This window comes from Agelaius tricolor, unplaced genomic scaffold (genome assembly GCF_023055355.1).
Source record: "Agelaius tricolor isolate 1412-34295 unplaced genomic scaffold, bAgeTri1.0.p SCAF_26, whole genome shotgun sequence".
In the NCBI taxonomy this organism is placed as follows: domain Eukaryota; kingdom Metazoa; phylum Chordata; class Aves; order Passeriformes; family Icteridae; genus Agelaius; species Agelaius tricolor.
Genome location: NW_027269286.1, coordinates 4,462,146 through 4,485,526, shown reverse-complemented (window position 1 = coordinate 4,485,526; position 23,381 = coordinate 4,462,146). Strand labels below are relative to the sequence as shown.

General features: G+C 44.6%; 1 protein-coding gene across 1 annotated transcript in view; it reads left to right on the top strand.

Annotated features, from left to right (window-relative positions):
* The window catches only part of SETDB2 (SET domain bifurcated histone lysine methyltransferase 2), a 47,030-nt gene extending 23,815 nt beyond the window's left edge, over window positions 1–23,215 (top strand). Inside the window, exons 15-24 of the mRNA XM_071448349.1 lie at window positions 82–272; window positions 5,655–5,790; window positions 7,441–7,548; window positions 8,295–8,428; window positions 11,193–11,239; window positions 14,722–14,780; window positions 15,178–15,244; window positions 17,051–17,173; window positions 18,404–18,475; window positions 22,279–23,215. Of these exons, the coding sequence (XP_071304450.1) occupies window positions 82–272; window positions 5,655–5,790; window positions 7,441–7,548; window positions 8,295–8,428; window positions 11,193–11,239; window positions 14,722–14,780; window positions 15,178–15,244; window positions 17,051–17,173; window positions 18,404–18,475; window positions 22,279–22,418 (1,077 nt within the window). The 3' untranslated portion in view covers window positions 22,419–23,215. The remainder of the gene's footprint in view (window positions 1–81; window positions 273–5,654; window positions 5,791–7,440; window positions 7,549–8,294; window positions 8,429–11,192; window positions 11,240–14,721; window positions 14,781–15,177; window positions 15,245–17,050; window positions 17,174–18,403; window positions 18,476–22,278) is intronic.
* Window positions 23,216–23,381: the final 166 nt, after the last annotated feature.

Here is a 23,381-nt window from a genome sequence, read left to right as displayed (position 1 = left end):
GGACAGCAGTTTTGTGATTCTGTGAAAAGTGAGCACGAGGCTAGGGAGGGATGCAGGATATCGCCTTTTCCACGGTGAAAGCCCTCGGGATTGGCTGCCCGACGGCAGCCCGGCGGTGGTGCCGGGCACGGGTATCGAACCCCGGTACCGGGCCGTGACCCCGGCGCGCCCGCGGGTGGTGCGGCCACGCCTCCCTTATCACGTGACCGGCGCCTCAGCGGCGCGCCTTCCCGCCAGCCACGCCAGGGCCGCTGCCAATCAGCGCCGCGCAGGTGTGCGGGGCGGAGCATCGGCGGGCGCCACCGCGCATGCTCCGTGCCCCGGCCGGACGCTCTCACTTCCGCGCGGGAGAGTTGAGGGCGGGGGAGGGGGCGGTGGTGGTGTCTGTGACGGCTCGCGCGAGTCGGGCCGCGAGCGGGCGGTAAGTGCCACCGCGGGCGGGGGGAGCGCGGAACCTCCTCAGCGGTGGTCCCACAGCCCCGCTCTCCCCGCAGTGCCAGTGAGTGGACCCTGCCGGGGCTCGGGCTGGGCGGGGGCGCCGTGAGGCGGCACCGGGAGCTCCGTGAGGGCGGCCCCGGGGGGCCCGGGAGGTACCGGGAAGAAGTTCTTTGGTGGTGAGAGTGGTGAGGCACCGGCACGGGTTCCCCAGAAAAGCTGTGGTAATCTGGCCTCTGGCGGTGTTCAAGGCCGGGCTGGATGAGGCTCTGAGCAGCGAAGTCCAGCGAAAGGTGCCCTGCCCATGGCAGGGGGCTGGAACGAGATGGTCTCAAGTGAGAGGTGATCAGAAAGACAGCTTTGTTTGTTCCTTCTTCTTCCTTGCGAAATCTGGGTATGTTTGTTCTGTACTGGCGGGGAGAATGGGGAGATGAGTGTCGGTGGTGTTTAGCTGTGAAATCTCCAGCCGTGCTTCTTTCCCCACAAAGCACAAATGCAGTGAGGGACAGTGAGTGTGGGGTAACGGGTGTGTGATTCCTTTCTTTCTTTCTTCCTGCTCCCGTAGATCCAATCCTGCACTGCGCTGGAAGGAAGAGGAGAGCTGAGCAGGAGCTGGGGCAGTGGGTTTCAATAGTGCACCGCAATTCAGGGGACTTGGGTTCTTTTCCTTACTCCCCTGTGGATGTACTAAGAGATTCTGTGTCTTAGCCTCCTCCTGTGTAAAATATGGGTATTTACATACAAGAATGCTTTCAGAACTGAGTCTGGAGAGCAAATACTTAGACAAACTGGTAATGTTTCAGCAGGATTGCTGAATTTGATAGTGTTACAAGCCCTGGACTCTTGCCAGCACTGTTCTTCTCCCTTTTTACTTTCTGTTTCCTTTCCCGTTTCCTTCCCTTTAGTCACTGTTGTGAAAAAATGAAGAAGCGTAACCAGCAGCTCTCCTTCTAGGAGATGGCACAGGAGGAGTGTCCAGGTGTGACTGTTCTCTCAGCTGCTGCTCTGCCTTCTGTTTTGCAGTGTCGTTTGTCCTGTCATGAGCGGAGGGCAGCAGGAGCCCCCCAAATCTTGCAGCTGAATTGGGCTGCCTGGGTTCCCTGTAGTGGTGACAGTGGAAGCAAAGGGTTGCAGAAGGATTTAGGGACAGCAAGGGATTAACTATAAAACAGCAGGTGAAAATCCAGCATTGATAAGTGGAAGATGATGGATGTGGCAGAGAAACAACCATGACACTGATGCCCTCCCTGCTTAATCTGATGCTACTTAAGGAGATCTGGGGAACTGTGATACTGGTCTGGGGTTGACAGGGGGCGTTGGGTCATTGTTTGGACTTGATGATCTCAGAGGTCTTTCCCTACCTAACTTAACCCAGCCAACTGACAAGTATGTGACTCTCACTGAAAGGTGTCCCTTCTGTGGGGACAGGAGGACAAACCCATGGATCTGTCCCTATGATTTCTGTCTTGAATTCTCCCCCTCCAGTTAGGTACAAATCAGGGTACTTTTGTACCTTCCATTGTTTGTGGTCACATTGCACAGAATACCCTGGAGGTGCAGTTTGGTGCAGAACATTTCCTGGTAAGCAAGGGAAAGAACAAGGCCACAGGGCTCCACACTGCCTCACATTCCTCTCCAGACCCGTGGCAGTACAAACCACCAGCCCTCCACCCAGTTTTGTCTGCTCTGATCACCGTGGGCCCCCTTGCTTGTTGAGCTTCGTGGTTTTTTCACTGCTTTATGCTTCCAACAGTAGTTCTTTGGAAGTGTCAGCTCTGCGCTCAGAAGCAGGCTAAAATGTGATTGAAATAGTGAGAATTGTTAAGGAAAGAAGGAAAATACAGAGTGATACTGTGGCTTTGTAGTGTAAATGGTAGCCCATCCTTTTGGAGGTGGTGTGCTCCTCTTTGAGTGTAGCCAGAAGAGTATAGAAGTGACAGAGGTGGAAAAAATGCAGACAAGCTTCTGTACAGAGAAGAGCTAAATAGTTTCAGATTCCTTGGCTTTAAAAAGATACAGCAGGAGAAATAGTAACAGAGCAATGCTGTCATGAGTGCTACTGAAAGAGTCGGGCGAGGAGCAAGGATTTCTTGCCTTTTCAGACAGATCCAAGTGCTTCAACTGGAATCCCTGAGTGGCAGGCTTAAGCCCTCCAAAAGCAAGGCGTTGCTCAGATGAAATGTAACTAAACTGTGAAACTGGAAACCTGCCCTTAGCCTCTCCCTTCTTGCGTAGGAGCAGCCAGCCAGCTCCATTGCCCCGTTTAGCTCCGTGTCCTCTTCCTGGTAGTACTGTAGCAGAAAGCTCAGGAAGAGCACGGGCTCCTGTGGGGGTTTGTTGGGTTTGCACGGCCAGGTTTGGGTAGCAGGAGGGCTACAGGGGTGCCTTCTGTGAGAAGCTGCTGGAAACTTCCCCCGCGTGCAGCAGAGCCAATGCCACTCAGCTCCAGGACTGACCCTCTGCTCCCAAGGCTGAGCCCAGCAGGAATGATAGTAACACCTCTGTGGTAACATATTTAAGAAGGAAAGAAAAAAAGTTACTGGGCAGATATAATTGTGGGCAGAGAGGAATGGAGTGGGACTATGTGAAAGGAGCAACTCTGCACACACCAGGGTCAGTGGAGAAGGAGGGGCAGGAGTGCTCCAGGTGCCAGAGCTGAGATTCCCCTGCAGCCTCTGGTGCAGACCATGGTGATGCAGGATGTCCCCTGCAGCCCAGGGAGGTCCATGGGGATTCAGAGATCCATGCACAGCCTGGGAGGAGGTGGGTGCCTGAGAGAGGCTGTGACCCCATGGGAGGCCCATGCTGGAGCAGGGTCCTGGTAGAACTTGTGACCCTTGGGGGGAGCAGCACTGGAGCAGGCTGTGCCTGAGGGACTTCACCCCATGGGAGAGTGACCTGTGTTGGAGCAGTTCAGGGAGAGCTGTTGTTCATGGGAGGGACTCACAGAGGTGTTTGTGGAGGACTGTCTCCATTGAGAGGGACCCCACAGTGGAGCAGGGGAAGGACTCTCCTTGAGTGTGGCAGGAACAATGAGTGATGGACTGACCATAACTCCCATTCTCCATCTCCCTGTGCCTCTTGGGGGAAGGAGGTAGAGTTTGGAAAGAAAGGAGGGGTCAGGGCAAGGTGGTTTTAAAATCTATTTTACTTCTTATTATCCTGCTCTGATTTTGTTAGTAATAAATTTAGTTAATTATCCCCAAGCTGAGTCTGCTTTGCCTGTGATGGCATTTGGTGAGGGATCTCTCCCTGTCCTTAGCCCATGAACCCTTTGTTATATTTTCTCTCCCCATCCAGTTGTGGAGGGGAGTGATAGCATGGCTCAGGGGAGTTCCTGGCATCCAGCCAGGGCCAACCCATCACAGAGGGACAGGATACAGGGCTGTAGGTGGGGGGTTGTAGGTGCAGGCTGGCTGCTTCTGCACAGAGGAATGGCCAAGAGCTGGATTTCCACTGCTTCAGGATTCCTAGAAAGGTGCTGGAGTAAGCCCAAGGCTGACCATGATCAAGTGTCTTCTGTCCTCCATCAGCACCAGGATTTCTCTGGAGCCTGTAAGAACACCAGGGACTGTAGAGTCCACGTTTAGCCCCTTCCTTAAAAAATTCCTAGGGCTGGATCCTCTGACTGGGCCTGAGCAGGCACTATGTGTCTGCATTGAATCCAGGTATTGGTTTGCTGCAGAGAGCTTTTCCTGTGTTCTAGGCCATTCAAACTCTAGCTCATTCTTCTTTTGAATTTCTTTCTGTTCTATTCTGGTTCTAATATGTCCTTGTATTTCTGTTTGTTTCTGTTGTATTTATTGATTGCTCAGGTTCTGAAACTGATATGATGGTCAGTGTATAGATGGGTATTGGAAATCAGTTTCTACCCTGCCTTGCTTACAAGACATAGAAGGAAAGAGGGAAAAAAACTCCAGCTATGTGCAAAGGCAAAGTGACTTGTGATTACAAGTAAATTGTCAGAAGTGTGAGCCAAAGGGGAAAAAACATAAAAAATGCTCTTCTAGTCTGGTGGTGCTTTCACTTGGGGCTACCCAGTCTGTTTTATGCAAGGGGAATGGGAGCTAATGAAAACAGTTTGTCTGTTGAAACTTGGAAAAAGGTTGCAGAATTTGTTGGACTATGACATTTCCTGCCTGTTTTGTGCTTGGGCCTTACTACCTCTCACTAGAATAATTTAACTTCAGATCTTCCTGTTTCTTGAAACTAAACACAGATTTTTCTTCCCCCTTGTCATACAGGAGTTTGTGCTGTCAGAGGTGACGTCTCCAGCAGAGGATAGTTTGGAGTATCACACCTAGTAGGAGTGGGAAGTTGTTGAAGATTTCTGTGGTGGACTTGCACAAAAAGCACAAAGTAAAATTTCTGCTACAAATGTTGTGGGGTGATGCTCTAACCTGCTGGTGGGGGATGTGTGTAAAGGCTTGTCCAGAAACACTTAGACTGCTTTTGTGAAGTATGTAGGTGGCCTCAGAATGTTGCAGCTGCTGGAGAAAGACTATGTGAAGAACAATTAAGACTTAAGTGTATATGGCCAAGAAAAGATAACAAGTGTCCCTAGGAAAATTCCCAGGGCTCAGGGAAAATTCTGTCACTCCTGTTAGCATTTCGCCTTGTTGAGGGAGAATGTTTGAATCTCTCACTTAAGATTTTTTTTTTTGTGCCCCAATTTACTTGTAGACCTCTCCACACTACTTTGCTACATCCTTCTTACAGCAATAAATTAGAATTTCTTCCTGGAAGGCACTGGTGAAGCTTGGGGGCAGCTGTTTTTCTGTCCTTTGTTGACTCGCAGACCCACACGTGGCAGCAGTAGGTTAAGAAAACACTATGAGTGATTGCCCTCCTCCAAATAAAAGGAGTTTCACACCTGAGAGCATGACTTGCCAGGCTGCTCTTGGATCTGTTTTTGGAGCAGGTATTTCAAGCAAGCTTGGAACCTCTTGTATTAACCCTTATGACTTGTTAGTGACTTTCCAAGAGGAGATAAACCACTCTTTCTCCCGCTCTAATTGCTGGAGCTCCTGGCATCTGGTTTCCATCCCACTGCTGTGCCAGGTGCAGGCTTTTGCTGTTCTACTGGTAGTTGTTACTGGAGGAGCAAAGCACCCAGGGTCAGGGGATGTAGGTGAAGGAGCAGTTCAAGGGCAGGTGTTGTCAGGCTCTGTCCTGTTTGGCCTATGGAAGTTGTTCAATTGCTTTGTGTTTTGTCCCAGTTTTCCTGCTCTAGGTGCTTTCTGGATAATGGCGAAGATGGTGAGAACGACATGTGCATTTTGTTCAGAAGGGGAGGCTGGCTCTGTGATGTATATCGCCACAGAGAGAAATATTGCAGCTCATCAGGATTGTCTGGTGAGTGCCTTTAGCTGGTCAGTGCTGAAGGGATAAGGGGAAAGTTTCCACTGCGTATCTGTTTTTGGTTTTGCGATGATGTCTGGATTGAAAGGCTGGTTACTCAAACCAGCAAGTTTATATTATGAAAAGCTTAAAAAGCAACAGGGCTTGGCCAAGATTTTGGAGCGGGAGAGGATGTGTCTGCACAGCTGGAGCTGTTGATTCGTGGTGTTTTCATGTGTCTGTTGCTGAGCAGTGGTCCCAGACACACTTGAAAACACCACAAAGACCACATATGGTCTAGCAACAGGAATAGGTCTTCTCGAGGCACTGTTGAGACTCATCCTCTTGGATGAGGATTCTCAGACCACACAAAGTTGTATACTTAAAACTTTGCAGGAAAATATCCATATCACTTAAAGATTAAAAAACTTTCCAGTGTGTCAATAATTTAAAATAAGGAATAAAAATATCAGAAGTTGATGATATAAAAATATCTGTGAAGCTCTTAAATGTGTTGCAATCCTCCTACTCTTCTTGCCTTCCCTTTATTCTGGAATGTTGGTGGAGCTGGTTCTTGGAGTGCAGAATCAATTACAGCTGCTGTATTCTCCCTTCAGCAGAGGGAGAGTATAGCTGAGGGCAGTTTAGTGCCAGACATTGCTGCTAGAGCAGCTTTCTGGCTGTCACTGCCCCAGCATTCTTATTCTCACAATTGTTATGTCTGCATCTTTACTTTTCTGATATCTTTTTTGGCTGGTTATTTTTTATCAGAATGTTTCACAACAGCGTTGTTTTACCGCACTTGAATGTTTTGTTTGAAACAGGTTTTATTATGGCTTTAATGTTTCTCCAGTGTTAAAACTTCTCTCTCTCTCCCTCTCTCTGTTTTTTCTTTTTTTCTGCTTTCTTTCTCCTCCCAGCAGCTTTACTCATTTCTCTGCCTTAGGCTTGTTTGTGCTGTTGGGTTTTTTTTGCAGTCAGCTATCACCCTCTGAGCAGACAGACTGTGCCTGCTAGTTGATGAAAGGGTAGCTCCCTTTTGTTTGGAATTAGCTGCATGTAATGCTTAGGAAATATTTGCCAAGAACTTCCCCTTCCTCACTCACTGTCATGGCTCAGCAGTTCTATGGGAATTAAAATGGCCTGAGTGTGCATGTATGCATTTTTAGTGAGTTTCTCCCAGGATATGTAGAATGTTTCTGGTTTTTTCCTGCAGTCAGCTGTTGTCAGCATTGGGCTGTATGGAAATCTTATTACAGAGAAATGTTGCATCCAGGTGTAGGTCTGAACACCTGAGCAAATAATAAGATGTCCAAGGTGTGGAGGTCTCTTGCCTGAAGATCTCATCCTTACTCTGGGCACCCTGGAATTTCATATTTTCTTTGATCATGTTTTTAATAAGTTAACTTTCTCACCTTATTATCTTTTCTTAGTTTGCCTTCAGGTTTGTGAAATCTCCTGTGTGGAAGGGGGAACTTCTTTTGACTGCAGAAATGTTTAAGCTTAGCTCCTTGTTCAGTGTAGGTGAAACCTCTTGTTAACACACAGAAAAATCAGCCCTCTTAGGTAGGGCAAGTGCAAGAAGAAAAGATGTATTCCTTGTTTCTCTTCAGCACTGATGACTGAGTCATTCTTATTTCTTATAACTGTCTCTTTTGTCTTTAGTTATTTTCCTCAGGATTTGTGGAATCTGAAGATCAGAACCCAGAAAATCTGGAAATAAGGTTTGATGTGTCATCAGTGTTAAAGGAGCTCAGGAGAGGAAAGCGGCTGGTAAGGAGTTGTTTCTGAGTCTGCAGTTAGTCCTGTCTCATAGTGTTGAAGGTTGTCTGGCCTGTTCTGTGCTTTAAAAAAACCCATTCAAGTAGCTGGTCCTTCTGATCTAGTAAGATTAGGGAAATTGCAGGTTTAGCATTGGAGTCACTGATTTAACTTTTGGGTTGGTGGAATTTAGTTCATTCTGTATTAAAATGCAGGTGGGTTTTTTCCTGGCCTTTTGTGTCCTTAGTTGAAGTTTCCTGAGACTTTGGTATAGAACTAAGCCAGTGCCTGAAACAAAAGAATGCAATCCACAGTTGTAAAGGGGAACACATTCTGAGTTTAGCAGAAATATGATTGATTAAAGGAGGGTTTTTTTAATTGCCTTTGTCTTCAGCTGCCCTCCTCCCCAGTGTCCTGGGTGGAACTCTTTTCATTACAAAGTTAGCCTAGGAAACATAAATACAAATATTAACACAAGTTAATGTTGAAATAACTTGGGAAAGTTGCTAGTGCCCTCACATGGCTCTTTGCCTCATTTTACAAATTGATCAGTATGAATTAGAGGTGAAATAGCAAAAAGGTGGCTGCAGTAATGACCAAGGTAGGCGTTTGCAGGAGTGAATTTGCCTGATGAATTACACAGAGGTGACTTGCAATGGAATACTGGATTTTCCCACAGAGACCATCATTTGCCCTCTCTGGCAGGATTTGGAGTAGCTGCCTGTGGCATTTACGTGGCGAACCCTCTCCCGTTGCAGGTGTGCAACTTCTGCCGCAAGAAGGGGGCCACGGTGGGCTGCGAGGAGCGCGCGTGCCGCAGGAGCTACCACTTCTTCTGCGCCCTCTGCGACGATGCCGCCGTGGAGACCGATGAGGTCAACGGCGTCTACAGGTACCTCACCCAGTGTCCTCCCACTGCCACTGCCAGCCTCAGGGGGTCAGCAAGGGGGACTTCACTGGGTGGGGCTTAAAGGGCTTTTAGGCAAGGAAGTAAGTTCCCCTCTCCTAAAGAGATCCTCTGTTTGCAAACTGTGGGAGAAGCGTTCTCATTTCACAGGAAAACTTTACTGCAGTGGGAGGGAATCTGTTCAGTGCTTGAGCCTGTAACATCACTGAAAGATAACAAGGAAAAAACTGAGAAAGTCAGTCTTTTGTGACTCTCTAGCCAGTCTTCAAGAGCCAAAACTTTTATTAATGTCACTCAAATTCTAAATTTTTTGTTGGTTCAGAAGCTCCAGTAAACGTGGTCTGAGCACACAGCAGGTTATAGCACTTCTAGGTCTGCTCACATTAGTGAAATTTGGGTAGTTTTCCCACCCTATGCTAGCAAAGAACTTTGATTCCCACCAAAGCCCTTGTATGTCAAGTATGTTGCTAGCAATAACATGATTGAATGCATTCTAAGTAAATTTTCTGTCCTGATCATGCTAGTCCTGGTGTCCACTGCCTTTGGGCTGCCTGCATTGCCATTGACAGATGAAACCGATTATTTGGAGGATGCAGATTAAGGGGTTGAAAAATTGGGGCTTCAGGGACCTTTTGAAATGCTGAAGTTATAGTAAAGTCTGAGGTGCATAAAAGCCCTGATGCTGATTTCTGTGCAAGGCCAGAGAGGTCACAGGTCATGTTAGACTTAGATTGATTTGGGGATCATCTAATCACTACTTGTTTCAGAAAGGGGTGGACTAGTGCAGTCCTTGGTAGCGGTGGAAGATGGGTCCTTTTGTGTCAAGAGACTCGCACTCCTGGCTGGTTCACAGCACACTCTGTCTAAAATGAATGCATCTGTGCAAGGCTGTAAGCCCAGCTGTGCAGGGAGGATGGGAGCTGTAAAATCTTCGTCAATCTGCAAAGCTCATGAAAGAGTGTAACTGGGAAGATGGAAACTTTCTATGATCACAGCATAAATGGCTTTCATCTTATAGCTTTAGAAAGGATAACTCAGGCTCAAGAAGACTGAACTCAGGAGTGTCTGTGTAGCATTGATAGCCTAGGAAACCAGGCTATAGCAACCTGTATTGAGGAGTTGGGAAAGGATTAGATTAGAGAAGGATAGGAGGACAGCTTTCAAGGATTTGAACCTAAAGACTCCTGCACAGTAGCAGTGGTGTAAATAAAGCACAAAAATTGGAGCTAGCTGAAATTATTGGAGAGTACACTTGAAAAACAGTGGATGTGGATTGACAGCCCCTGCACATTTTCATGGTGAAATATAACGTACCAAAAAGAGAGAATTCCTTCGAGAGAGGCAGAGCTGGTGGCTTTAAATTCTGAGTTGCCATCGTTGTGGTGATGGGTTGTGATCATCAAAACAAATGGAGCAGAATAAAAAGAGAAAGTATATGGTGCTGTGGAAGTGGCCAGTAAGAGCAGAGGTGGAGAAATCAGTACAATCTGCACTGCTGTCTTGCAAAAATGATAGTAGGGGAGTGCTTCCAAATAAAGTGGCCTGAGTAGTAAAATAGACTGTCTGTACTTTGTAAGATGTTCTTGTGCTTAGGATGGGTTGTTTTTAACTGTGAAAGATGAGAACTAAAGGGAGGGGAAGAATAAAAAACATTCTCCAAAGGGCAGTATTAGAAATTTGGGGATGTAAATAAGGTGTGTCCAGTGTATAGCTTTCTGATGGCATTGTTAGGCATACCTAAAACTGATTTGTTCTGCTTCAAGATGCATTACAGGCAAAAGAAGTTCCTCATCAAGCCAACAGTCTGCATTTCTAAGGGCAGTATGACAATAATTAGAAAATGTCCTAGTAAAAGCAGTTCCCTTTAAAAATTGCCATGCCTCCTGACAAGGCTTTTTTGCTTAAGAAGTGACTTGGGATGCTTCTGTAAGAAAGGCATATTATAAAAGTTGGTTCATGTTCTCTGCACATTATCCAAAAGATAAGGAATATTTTCAGATAAATTTGTTTCATTTTGCCTCTTCCAAGGAATTCAGATTGCTCTCCTAGAACCACTGAAAATATTCCCATTTCACATATTCCTGAAGTGTTTAAGTAACAAATGGACTGAGCAGCTTTAAACTACTGGATCTCACACAGGGTTGCCCCACATACTGGGGATTTGGGGGCCATTCCATGAGCACAGGGCAGCGGGAGGGAGGGGCACAGAGATCTCCAGGCAGGTGAGTGCATGGTGGTGCCATGTGGCACTGCCAGCATCCTGCAGGGCTGAGGAATGGAAGGTGACACTGGGCAGATGTGTCTGAGGAGGCTCCTGGCCCGTGTGGGGCAGAGCTGCTGTGATGGAGCAGTGTCAGGACTGTGGTGTTTCACCTTGGGAGCGTTAATCTCATTTCAGTGTCTCTGACCCAGTGATGGCCACACGCATGAAATGTGTCTGACTTGGGGCCTGAGCAGTGGGCAGGCCCAGACAGGGGGGCTGATGGAGCTGATCATTCAGAGCTTCAGTGCTGAGAATCCACTGCGGCTCTAGGAGTACAGACACAAGGTTGTGCATGCACGGGACTTTAAAGCAGGTGGTTTTTGAGGTGGGTAATGCTGAACAAAAATCCTGGCTTTTTTGAACTGTCTTTCAGTTTATGTTCGATGGAAAGAGGAGAAAATATATGTTCAAATAGGTCAACATAACTCTGTTTGCATATTTTTTAATACTTCTTCTCTTTTTCTTGAAATTGAACTTAAATTTTAGAGTGTTCTGCCCAAAACATGACCCAGGGAATAGGACCAATCGCTATGGTGAGTTTCTTTAATGACTTCATTGATTTAATTTGTTTTAAAAGTTTGCATCGTACAATCAGTAATTCATAAGAACAAGATAAATATTACCACCTTCGTATCAAGTGGTGAATTTCTAATCTTGCAAGAGTGGTTTGGTTAAGATCCACATGTATGCACAAAAAGGAAAGTTTTTTGAAGTGGGAAAAGTTAAAATTTAATCCTTCCCGAATCTCCTTGAAAACTGACTTAAACCACAATAGACCCAATCCTTAATGGAATCATTCTTACTCTTCTTTGGGCAAGTAGGCCCAAGCAGCTTGTAAAACCCATGTGAGACAGGCGAGCCACACACAAGTTTGCACTAGATAAGTAAGGAAAAGACTGTTTCAGGATAAGTCACCTTGGGATTTTATCTGTGTTTATGCAGACATTGACATTTGCATCTTCTGTATTCACTGCAGTAGTTTTTAAAATAGGGCCTTTCATTCTGAAGGATCCCAAGAGCTTTTTAAGTGTAACAAAAGGGTTGTACAATCCTTGTTTAGGGATTGCTTCCTGTGCTGCAGAAATGCAGCTTCATTTGGCAGTCCTGGCCCTTCCTGATTCAGAGGTATTTGGAAATCCCAACCAAAGCTGGACATTGTTAGCATAATGCAGAGAACTCTGCTCACAGTGAAGTGGCTCCTGGACTGGCCTTCACTTTGAATTTGACCTCAATTGAACTGAGTCTTGCTCCACCCTGATGACACTGAAGAGATGGGTTAGGTGATTATAATTTAAGCTTTTATTCATCAGGGGCTTTGCAGAAAGACTCCACAACTTGTAAAAGTTGGAAGGTAGATATGTATTTATTCAGCACTGGGCACATGTGGGATCTCTCTGAAGCTAGCTGCAGGGTCTGAGGAGCCCCTCTTATCTCCAACAGGCCTCGCATTCCTTCCACCTTGTTTGGGGTAATGAGCTCTTCTTATCAGGATCCCTGCATTCCTTTTTCCATCTTTGCAGGCCTTTGCCAGCACAGCAAGTTACAAGCTGAGCAGGTTCAGCAACATACATCATCTAAACCAGCTGTCCCGACTCTGAAATTCATTTCTACCCTAAATTAATTTCTAACCCCCCTGGCTCACTTTTTAGCCAGACATACAGTCTTTTCAATATCTGATATTGCTCTGGTTCACTAACCAAATGCATCCTCTTAGTTTACTTAGTAGTTTCGCTTTTAATTTACCCATAGTTCTGAATCCTGACCTTTCTTCCCTTTTCAAAATTATTTTGATTTCTGTGGTCTCATGGTTGTCAGTGTCTGTTGGGGCTGCCCAGGGTGCCAGGTGATCTCCTGTACAAGTACTGGACAGGCCCAGAATTGCTTTGTTTCCAGTACCAGATAATATTCAGGCATTAGGTCCAGCCCTCTAGACCACTCCTTGTTCATCAGGAGTACTTAAGTCTTACAGGGTTGAATCACAGAATGATTTGGGTTGGAAGGAACTTTGAAGACTATCTAGTTCCAGCCTGCTTGCCTTGGGCAGGCACATGTTCCACTAGACCAGGTTCTCAAAGCTCCATCCAGCCTGGTCTTGAACATTTCCAGAGACAGGGCATCCATAACTTCTCTGGACAAACTGTTCTAGAGTGTCAATACCCTCTCAGTATGGCATTTCTTTATATCTAACCTAAGCCTGCTGTCTTTCAGTCTGAAGCCATCTCCCTTTGTCCTGTCACTACATGCTCTGGTACAAAGTCATTTTCTGGCTTTCTTGTAGCCCCCTTTAGAAACTGGATGGGGTTTTTGTCTTCAAATGCTGCATATGCAATGTTCCCTGAGAAGAGAGTTTTCTCCTAGAGGAGTTCTTCTAGTGGCACTTAATTTAGAGACCTTCTGTTTCTGAGGGGCAAATGATTTCTACTGGCAGTGTCTACCCTGCCTCCTGAATGAGCTTCTCTCACCTCCTGAGGGTAGCTGTACCCTGGGAAGTGGGGAGCAAGTGGGAGAGTTGAGTAGAAGACACTTGGTTCCCTGAGCCCAGTGTCTCCTGCTTCATAGTTTGGAGAATAGGGGATCAAGGAAGATCCCCTTATTCTTGTTCATACAACATTCTTGTGCTGGTATGTCAGAGCTCTGCTGTGTGATTGGAAAGAGATAAAGGTGCCTTATGGGCCAGGAACTCTCCTTGCAGCTCTGTGCAGCAAGGATGTGAGAGCAGCTTAGACTTGGAAACAGGCTCCAACCTCTGTTTAACTGGCAGAGTTGGATGTGGACAGAGTAAAGGCTGACAAATGCAGGAGAGCAGCCAGCACTGTGCAGGGCAGGAGGAGCAGGGCTGCTCTTCAGACTATGTTCCTCTTGTATAAGGCATCCTTACAGCAGATACCAGGGAGAGCTCAGAAAATCCCATCATGTGTCAAAAATACCTCATTGGACAGCAAGGAACACTTGTACCTACAGCAGTATCTCCCACACTGCCCTGAAATTGGCCTTACAGGTTTGGTTTGCATGAAGTGAGAGACCAATTTTCTTTCAGCCCATGAGAAATGCAAATGTACAGCACCAGTGCCCAAAGCCCAAACTTGTTTTCACCGCCTCTGTATACAGCAATGGCTCCTCATTCCCCTTGATAGGATGATTTCTAACAGGGAGGGCCTTACTAAGTAGTGCCCAGAGGTTCTGGAATTAAACAGGGAAGGGAAAGTATAACCCCACTGTACACTAAACATTCAGGTTTTGGTGGGTGGTAGCACTCTTCTCTGCCTTTCTCTGCTCCTGCCATGTCTTCTTGCCAGAGCTATCCCTCTCTGCTTGTGATACTGTAGCTGTTTCCAAAAGCTGCCAGTTGTGATGTTGGCAAGAGTCTGGTGCATGCTCATGGAAAGGATGCAGTGAAAGCAGAGATAATTTTTCAGAGATCTTGTACCACACAACTACAAACACTTTGTAGCATAAATAATAGTAAACTGACAAATCAAATTATTACAATAATAGTAAACTGTCAGTCAAATAGTAAACTGACAAGTCAAACCTTCTGGAGGTTTTCTGGGAGGGTCCTTATGTTGATGAAAACTCTAATGCCATTTGTATGTCTTTGATACACCTAAGTAATTCTTTATGTAGTCTTAGTTTTGAGGGTGTATTAACATACGTAAGAATTGTTTGTTAAACCAAACTGGTTTTTACCACCTAGAAGTGATGTTGCTGCCAGGAGGAATAAGTTCACTCTGCCATAATTAAAAATCTGCTAAGTTGAAAAGGTTAAGTGATATCCTAATGCTATAATGATTTGCACTTTTCCTAATGGGTGGTTGATGCTTGCAATTTTCCTTAATGGAAACAGTGTGAATTCTGCTGAAATGTCAGGTTTTTGGGAAAGCTGAAACATATTTCTGCCTTGCCACTCAAAGGGCCTTACTTCCTTAGTTTTTTGGGAAAAGAAGGAATTTAAATGATGTGTGATGGTCAGTCTGAGGTTGTCACTTTTGTTACTTTGTTGTTTATTGATTCCTAGATGCAGCTAATAAGAAAAGAAGACGTACGTTGACGTCTCCCACCATCACAGAAGAAATGGTAATTCTGAATTTCAGTAGTACTAAATCAGGAGACCCACACCTGCTACTGCAAAGGACTTGCATATCAAAGCATTCTGACAGTGTTCAGAAAGAGCCTTGGGAGTTCCCAGTAGGCATTTGTTAACTTCTCTGCTATTTGCAAATGCAGTGGTTAAGGAAGGTGGTGTCCCAGGTGTTTGGCTTTTCTTAAGGCATTTTTGCTTTGAAGCAGTTTTTGCTTCCATTTTCAAAATAGAATGTCAGCAGAGGAATATTGTTAGCCACTCAGAGAAGCTGACTATGTTCACAGACATGTGGACTGCTTTTTATCTTTCTGCTAAGACACAAGTATGATAATGACAACATCAGTAAATGTCAGCATGATGTAAAAATGCATTGTTTTGATTTTCTTACAGAGTACAGAAGAGACAGCAGAAGAAAACAGTTTACGAATACTAAAAAGAAAAAACAACAGGCATAAAGGTGAGACTCATTGGATACCAGAAGGGTTAATTCAGTTTTTACTGTGCCTGTGAAACTTTCAGCAGAGAAACAAGGCATGCAAATGCTGCTCCTCCAGCAAGGACAGAGGGAAGACAAGAAGAAGATACGTGGCTCAAGAATGCAGTGATAGATGGAACAAAGGACTTATTCTCTGGGAGCCTGGGGTGGGATTTATGATAATGGATAAATTGTAAGTGTATGTAGGGAGTGTATATGAGCAACACACTTAATGTAGAGCCACGGTGTCCATGTAAGGTTAGGTGAATTCCCTGCAGAGCCTTGGGCCTGAAGAAAGGATGCTCTCTTTAACTTCAGTGTTAAGGAGCCTTATTCTGATATTTTGGACATTTGATAACAACTTCATGGAGCAACTAGGAGGTACTGTGATCTGTTATGTTCAAGTGTAGAGCTTGGAGATGGCTGGTAGCAAATTCTATGCTGCAAATGTATTTTTATGATTCTCCTGAGACAAGTGGTGCTCTGTGCTCTGGTGTGGCAGCAGAAGTCTGATTTGCAGAATGTTTTAATAACTGTGCAGCAAACAAATGCCTGTGGTGAGACTTGCTGTGTGATGTGAGCTGGTGATTCAGATGGGAATGCCCCCCTCTGGCTGCTGTGTTCAGCTCTGTCTTCTGCAGGCAGGGGTGCCTCTGCCTGACGTTGCTCCTCCATATCAGAACAGTTAAATCTGAAATGGGAACCCTGGAAGGCATTAACAGAGGAGGTGCTCTGAGTAGGGGGCAGCACATCTTGCCTTTGGAAGCCTGGGTGTACACAGGGTGCTTAACACAATATAGGCTTTCACTGCATATATATGGTGTTACAACAGTGAGATGCATCACAGGAGCTATCCTGCAGTTTTCATGTTACCCTGAAGCTCCTACTGCAGTTGCTTGTTGGGATTCTGCTGCTGGCACTTGGAAGTTTGGAATGTGCTAGATGGTGATTATTCACCTCACTGTGGATATGCTTAATGTATGTGCATGGTATTGCAAGTGGCTGCCTAGTGGTCTTTTTTGAATTGCATTACCACTGTAAAGAACAGGAAACCTATAAAGAATCCTGGAATACTCCTAGAGCATCTCGTGTAAGTGAGAAGGCATTTCCTCACAAATGTCTCCAGTAAAATGTAACATTGTTTTTAACAGGGACTGGCACACTTCTGTGAGCCATCCAGTGGCTCTTTGCTTTTGAACAACCCATTGTATTGATCTTACTAAAACTTGCTGCTGCTCAGAGATAAAGAAAAAATGGTTATTTCTCTATCAATCCAAATCTGACAAAGTCGGTATATAAAATAGGCTGTAATAAAAAACTTTAGTTGCCTGGATCACTTGGAATAAAAGTAGCCTCAATTTTTATCAAATCTGATTCATTTATTGCACTGTTTTCAAGCTTTACCTTTAGCTTTAGTCCATGGTGTAGTCCTAAGGATTGGTGAAGCTGCAAGCAAGACAAATCACTAGGGGGTATCATGAGCTTTAGGAATGGAACATTTAGAGCTGTGGAGCTGTTTGCTTGTGATGAATGAAGCCAAATCTAGAGCTTAGGGAATTTTACATCCAGCACAGTGCTTACATTTGCCTGGCTACTTTTTTGTTCCCACTTAAAAGGGCTGTGTGGGTGGCTGGAGGAGCCAGAGATCTGCAAAACTATTTGTTACTGGTGGAAGGGCTTTGGCTTAAATCTTAGTTTTTAGTTTGGCTTAAGCTTTAGTTAGAAGAGAGGGAGCAAAGCCCACTTTACAGATCACTTCTGTATGAGAATGCTTTTGTGTTTTAACAGTTCGGATAGACTTTGTTAGGAAGTGCAAACAAGCTGGGCTTCTGGATGACATATTTGAAGAAATGCTGGACACACTTCATCTGGCTCAGGAAAAGCTGATGGATGACAACACTTCAGAAACAGGTATGTTTCAGGGGGACCCATGGCAGGGACTCTGCTGTCAGAGTAGAGGTGCAGATCTGAATCCTGGGCACTTGGCCCTGGGCAACCTTCCTGAGAATAGCATGGTGCTAAATAACTCAGTCCTTATTTCTGCAGCTGTGCAGGAGGTTGAAAATTACCTCCCCTTTTGAATGACCACTTACAATGAAAGTTCCAAGGAACTTCTTTCTCAAAATTACATAAGAGCTGCCAACTCAGCATCTCCACTGAGACCTTCTGACTTGAATTTTTGAAGCCACCTTTTACATGCTGACATAAGCATAGGAAGGTTCAATTCAGCCTCTCCTCCCAGGAACTGGGGAACAGAGAGGTCCTGAAGAGAGCCAGGTTTTATTTAGGTCATAAGTCCGTGTTGCTCTTGCAGCTTCACAGAGGTACCAGCTGTCTGTTAATATCAGCACTCTCTTCTGAGTGAAAATCCCTAAGTATGTACCTTTTAAGGCTTTGGATGATTTGTTACAAGTGTACTGCAGCTGTTAGTGTCTGTTTCAGGTTTTTATGGGTTTATCACCTTGTATGAGGTACTTTGTTTTTAAAGAATTCCAATCTAATGTTGCTTTGTCCACAACACAGTTAAAGAAAGTTTTGAACTTTCCTCTCCAATTGCCCTCCCAGTTTTGCAAAGTTAGGAGTAATACCTTTGCATAAAGAAGGCTATTTTATGCAAAGTAACTGAAGCACATGCATGGAAAGTGAAATGTCCCACCTGGAAAGTCTTCCTTCATGAGCAGCTGGTGTGTCAGTTGAACTCTGTGAGTGTTTTGTATTTTGCTTCAGCAGAAGCCTCAGGTATGAAATTGAGGTGTAATTCTTGGATATTTCTTAACAGCAAATGGGGATAGCTCAGCCCCACAGCTGACGAGTCAGGAGGAGTTGGTGCAGTCAGCTCTGCCATCACACAGTCCTGGCACACTGAAGTCAAATATGACTTAAGTATATTGCTCTTCTTTAAATGCACTGTTCATGTGGTGCAAACACAAAAAAGGAATAATCTTCTGTATGAAACTAAAAAGAAAGAATTGACAACTTGATCCTTTTTTCTCATATAGATTATATGAGAAGGAAGACATCTTAAAACCTTGAGCAGTCAGTATAATGGAAAATAAGTAATTACTTTTTTGTGGTACTTCTAATGTAGGGCTCTGTAAACCTTTACTCAGTAGTATTACATCAAATTATCTCTTTCCCCAGAGTATGAAGAGACAGTGATGGCACTGTTTGACTGTGGACTGTTTGAAAACATACTGACAAATATTTATTCAGGTATGTGCAGAAAAGCTCTCAGAGGAGCAGCTGGTCTGGGATTTGGCATTGAAGTTATTCTAATGAGAATTTTGATAGAACAATAATTTAAAATGAAAATTCCAAGGAACTGTTTTTCTCAGTGTTATATGAACAGTTGAATAAAAGCCAGGGCTAACTGAATCTTTAGAAATACAGTATATCACATGGGGCTGGCTGACCTGAAGGAGGGAGCCACTCACAGTTCCACAGCTTTAGAAGGCCAAAGGGTCTCCACCCCAGGGGAACTCTGCTCTCCTGCAGTTTATTTGGGTTCCTTCTCCACAGCCTCCCTTCAGCAGTTTGCCAGTGTTACAGCTTTGCTGCTGGCTGACCAGTGCTGGTCAGAGTAGTGCTTTCCACTGAAACACAGCAGCCAAAGGCCAGCAGAACTCACCTGGACCGGGGGGCAATTGTGCTTTGAAAAACAAGATGAGAATGCTCAGAGTGAAATGCAAACAAAGGCAGGAACAGTTACTTGGGAGTACTGGTGTGGAAGGAAACTGGGGCTTGGATTCTCAGCTGTTTGAAGCAACAAGGCTGAAGGTGGTTTTCAGACAGGCAGGTCTCATGCTTCCCATTTCCCTCTCCAACAGCTGTTCTACCTTTTGCTTTAATTTATTCTGGTGAAAAGAGTTTTAATTAGCTAATGTTGAGGTTTGGTTATGTGAAGATGATGTTTGCTGTTTCTCCTTCACTTGACTGAAAAAGCCACTCCTCCCTTCAGTCTCCTGTTCTTGCACTTAAATTCCTTTTTCAGCAGTTGGAGTGTCCAGTGTTGCAGTTGTCTGACACAGGTTCCACCACTGCCTCATCTGAGGACATTAAAACATCTCTGCTCGAAATTCCTCATGTGACACAACCTTGGATCACACTTGTTTCTTTCACTGCTGCATCAATTATTTCATCCTCTTCTCGGCTTACAGGAAAATCTCTTGATATTGGCACCTCCCTGCACACAACCATGTGATTCTCATGGGTACTAGTTGTCCCCTCTCCAAATCCCCACAACTCAAGCAGCTCAATTCTTCCTGTACTGCACAATCTTTTTTTCTGAGACCTTTTTATTTCAAGGTCAATAATAATGAGGTTGGTTCCACAACTGATCCAAGAGGAGCTCTTAGAATGAAGCAATGAGAAAGAAATGAAAACCATGCTAATTACAAGTGAAACTGTAGAGGGGAAAGCAAATCACCAGCTGCTATTTTTTCTTCTTTTTTTGTTTATTGTTACTGTTGTCATAATCTCTTATAAGCTCTAACTAGCTTTGTGGTGACATACTAAGTCAAGGACTACATAAAGTAGGACTGGTATAAATTCTCTGTTTCAGGCTGATGATTTTGGGTCATCTGCCATGCTTTAAATTCAATCTTTTTGTCACTTCTGAAATCATCATGCAAATCCTATTCTAAAGCCTTACATGCCAGCACAGCAAGGCTACTCTGAACTGTAACTGGTGAAAGGGCTTTTTAAAATCCCTTTTTATATACAAGAATCCACACTCCTTTTGCAATGTGCAGCTTTACTGCAAACTCAACTGCGTGTAAAACCTTCCACACAGGATATACTGTTGCCTCAGCAGCAGTTTCAGATGTCTTGGTTGGAGGTTCTTTTCCTCTTCTCTAAGGGAAAGTGACTTCTTTTAGTTTTGTTTTCAGTTCTATTGTGCATCCTGCTTGGGCAGGATGCCTCCATCAGATTCCCTCTCCTCTGTGCTGGTCAGCAGTCTGGTCAGAAGCTTTTGAGCTCCTTGACAGCATTTGTTTTCAGGGGTTTGTAGCAGCAAATTCTGCAATTCAGATAAAGGTTATGGAGACAAAGGCCATGATACTTAATTTTAAAACTGTTGTGCAGTTCCTTCACTGAGAGCCCCATAGCACTTGGGGCAGTCATTCCAGGTCCACATCCCTCAGGCCATTCCTGATTTTACAGAAATACATTTTCTTTCCCTTCAGCTCATTCCCTCTATGAGGTGGAAGGTTCTCAGTCTCTTACCTGTCTTCCTTTCCTGTGGAAGCATTTTTGTAGGCCAGTCATTCCCATCACTGACATCTTCTCTGGGCTATTTCTATTTCTGTCACATCCTTTTGACAGGAGAGAAACTGAGCTGTGGGTGTTCCATCTGTAACTCTCCCAAATGCTGAATCAACAGGATCACAGAGTGTTCTGAGTTGGAAGGGACCTGCAAGGATCACTGAGTCCAACTCTTAAGTGGCGTGTATGGGGATAATGGGGATTGAACCCATAACCATTGGCATTATTAGCACCATGCTCTGACCAGCTGAGCTGCTTTGTTCATTTCTGATCATTAATTCATATCCAGATACTCTCTTAAGAGGGCTTTTCCCCCTGGTTCCACTTGTACATGTCAAATTTCTTCAGGCATGTGTCACCTGAGTGCAGAGGGAAGGGGCATCTCCTTCCTTTCAGTCAGAGCTAGGCTGGGGCACCAGGTCCCTCTTCAGTGGACACTACCAGAATTTCCCAGCAGGCACCAACAGTGCTCTGGCTGCCCATCTTCAGCAGCCACGCCCAACTTTGGGTAATGGATTTAAAAACGTGTCCCTGTCCATCACCTTCCACATCCACCCACAGGCAGCAGGTGCTGTGTTTTCTCACTCAGAGGAAGCAGCAGCAGGGAGGCAAAAGGCCAAAGTGCTTTCTTTTTTTTTTTTTTTTTTTCCAAATCACTTAAGGCTTTTTTATTTTGAATGGCATAGGGTAAGCATCTGGAGATGTTTCTGCACTCTCCTCACTGGAACTTTGGAGACATTTTTCAACATCTTCTCCCCCAAAAGAAGAAAAATACATTCAGTTTGTACAAAATGTCTTCTTACTAGGATCTGAACTCTCAACATTCTCACACACTGAGAAAGTTGTTTGTTGTTCACAGACCAGCCTTGCTGCTCAGAGGTCACCAACACCTCTGTGTGTCCTGCTAACTGAACAAAGCAGGTGCTTCATTGAAAATTTGGAATTAACCCTGTAAGGTTGTGGTAATGCTTCTGAATACTGGCCAGGTTCCTTACTGAACTCTCACTGACTTCAATAATCTTTAACATCAGGGAAATGGAAGCAGCAGAGGGAAGCAGAAATGCAGTCAAGCAGGGCTTTGCAAATAAGGTAAACAACTTGGGTAATCCCATCAGGATACTGTCAATAATGATTGTGCCAGAAGCAGGAGAATAAATGCTATTGAATTGTGGTTTTGAGAATCAAGTTCTTGAATGCAGTTGTCCAAACCATCTGGTTTTAAGTTTAATTTTGTTGTTGGCTAAAATCCATTAGGCTTGTAAATTTGCTTTAGGAGTGTAATTCAGAAATGGTATCTTTAAAGACTGAAAATCATTGTTGGGGGAGTTCTCACACAAACAGGCTCTGAAAACAGAACCTTTAAACTCATATGCCAGTTAACACAGGGGATTAGTAGCTAAACTAGTGATTTTTACATATGCCGAGATGTTTGAAATTTAATCTCAAAACTAGTTCTGTTATAGAGGGATGGCTGAGGACATGACTCCTGCTCTGTGCTTTCTCTGACACACCAGCCAGGCTCTCTGCAGACACAGAGTTCAGCTCTTTGTGAGGACACCAGCTGTGCAGGGTGGTGGGTTACAGGCATTGCTGCAGAAAAGCAAAGGCTTTATTGTAGATTAAACCAAGCAGTGGTAGCTCTGCAGAGTTAATGAATATGTAATGTATTTTATATCAGTAATACTTATGTATAATAATAAAATCTTCTTATTCCTTCATAATTAAAGCTTTTTATCCCTTTTTCATAATAGGAACAGAAGAAAAAATCCAGAAACTTCTGGAAAACAGAAAAAGACTGGATCACAAGATTGAGCTGCTGCAGGACTTAAAAGAAGTCATCCTTCCTACTCCAGAGAACATGGCCAGTACATCCAGTACAGTGTCTGAATAACCCCTCTCTGTGATGGTGCAATTGTTAGGATTTTTAATGATAAAAACCATAGACCAGTCTGGTCGGTGCCCAATTTCCCAGCCCGAAGATGAGGGCTGAATGGGTGCAAGAATGTGCTGTTATACTCATTTTTATACCTCACTGTTGCAATAATTTAAAGTCCTTCAAGTGTTCAAATTTTCCTCTTCAAATTTTTCCCTGGTTCCACTATAAATTTCCACTTATATTGCACAATGGAATATAAATGAGTGTTACTAACTAAATTTAGCTTTTGCAACAACTCAACAGAACCCTCCAGGGAAGACTTTTTTTCTCAAAGCCAGGGCCATGTTCAGCTGCCACAGAACACTTGCTAAATTCACTTTACCTGTGGGAGCCCTCTCCTGGCTGGGCAGTAGGGCCTCACTGTCTGTGTCTAGACAGTGATGTTTGAAGGATCGTAGTGCTGCTTTGGCTTTCCCAGAAAAGATAAAGGAGCAGCACTTGCACTCAAAGAAGTCTTCTGGATTACAAACAGGAGTTTAATTTAAAAAGCCAAATTATTCTTTATTGACTGGTCCAGGGGCACTGTTTCTGCTATACTGGCAGTGGTAAAGCAGTGTTTACAGGCAGACCAGAAAGGGTTGGGCATTATACTCAGAACAAGTACAATGTCAAACGGAGCAAAACAGTGACTGGATCGTCCCTTCTCCATTAAGAAAGGGTTCAATTTTCATGTGTTTTGTCTTTAAAATATTGCTTGAATACAGAAAAGCCACAACAGGCTAAGTTAATAAAATAAAACATTTTTTAAAGGAGCTGTGTGTGGAGTTGTGCTCCCCATCCCTAAGCTGCTGCACAGTACACAGCCAGGAAGGGGGAATGCTGTCAGCCATGCTCTTGCTGAGGGGCAAGCAGAGCACTGGCAAACACCACTTGGTGTGACACATGTGACATCCTGGCACAACAGCTGTACTCTCTCCA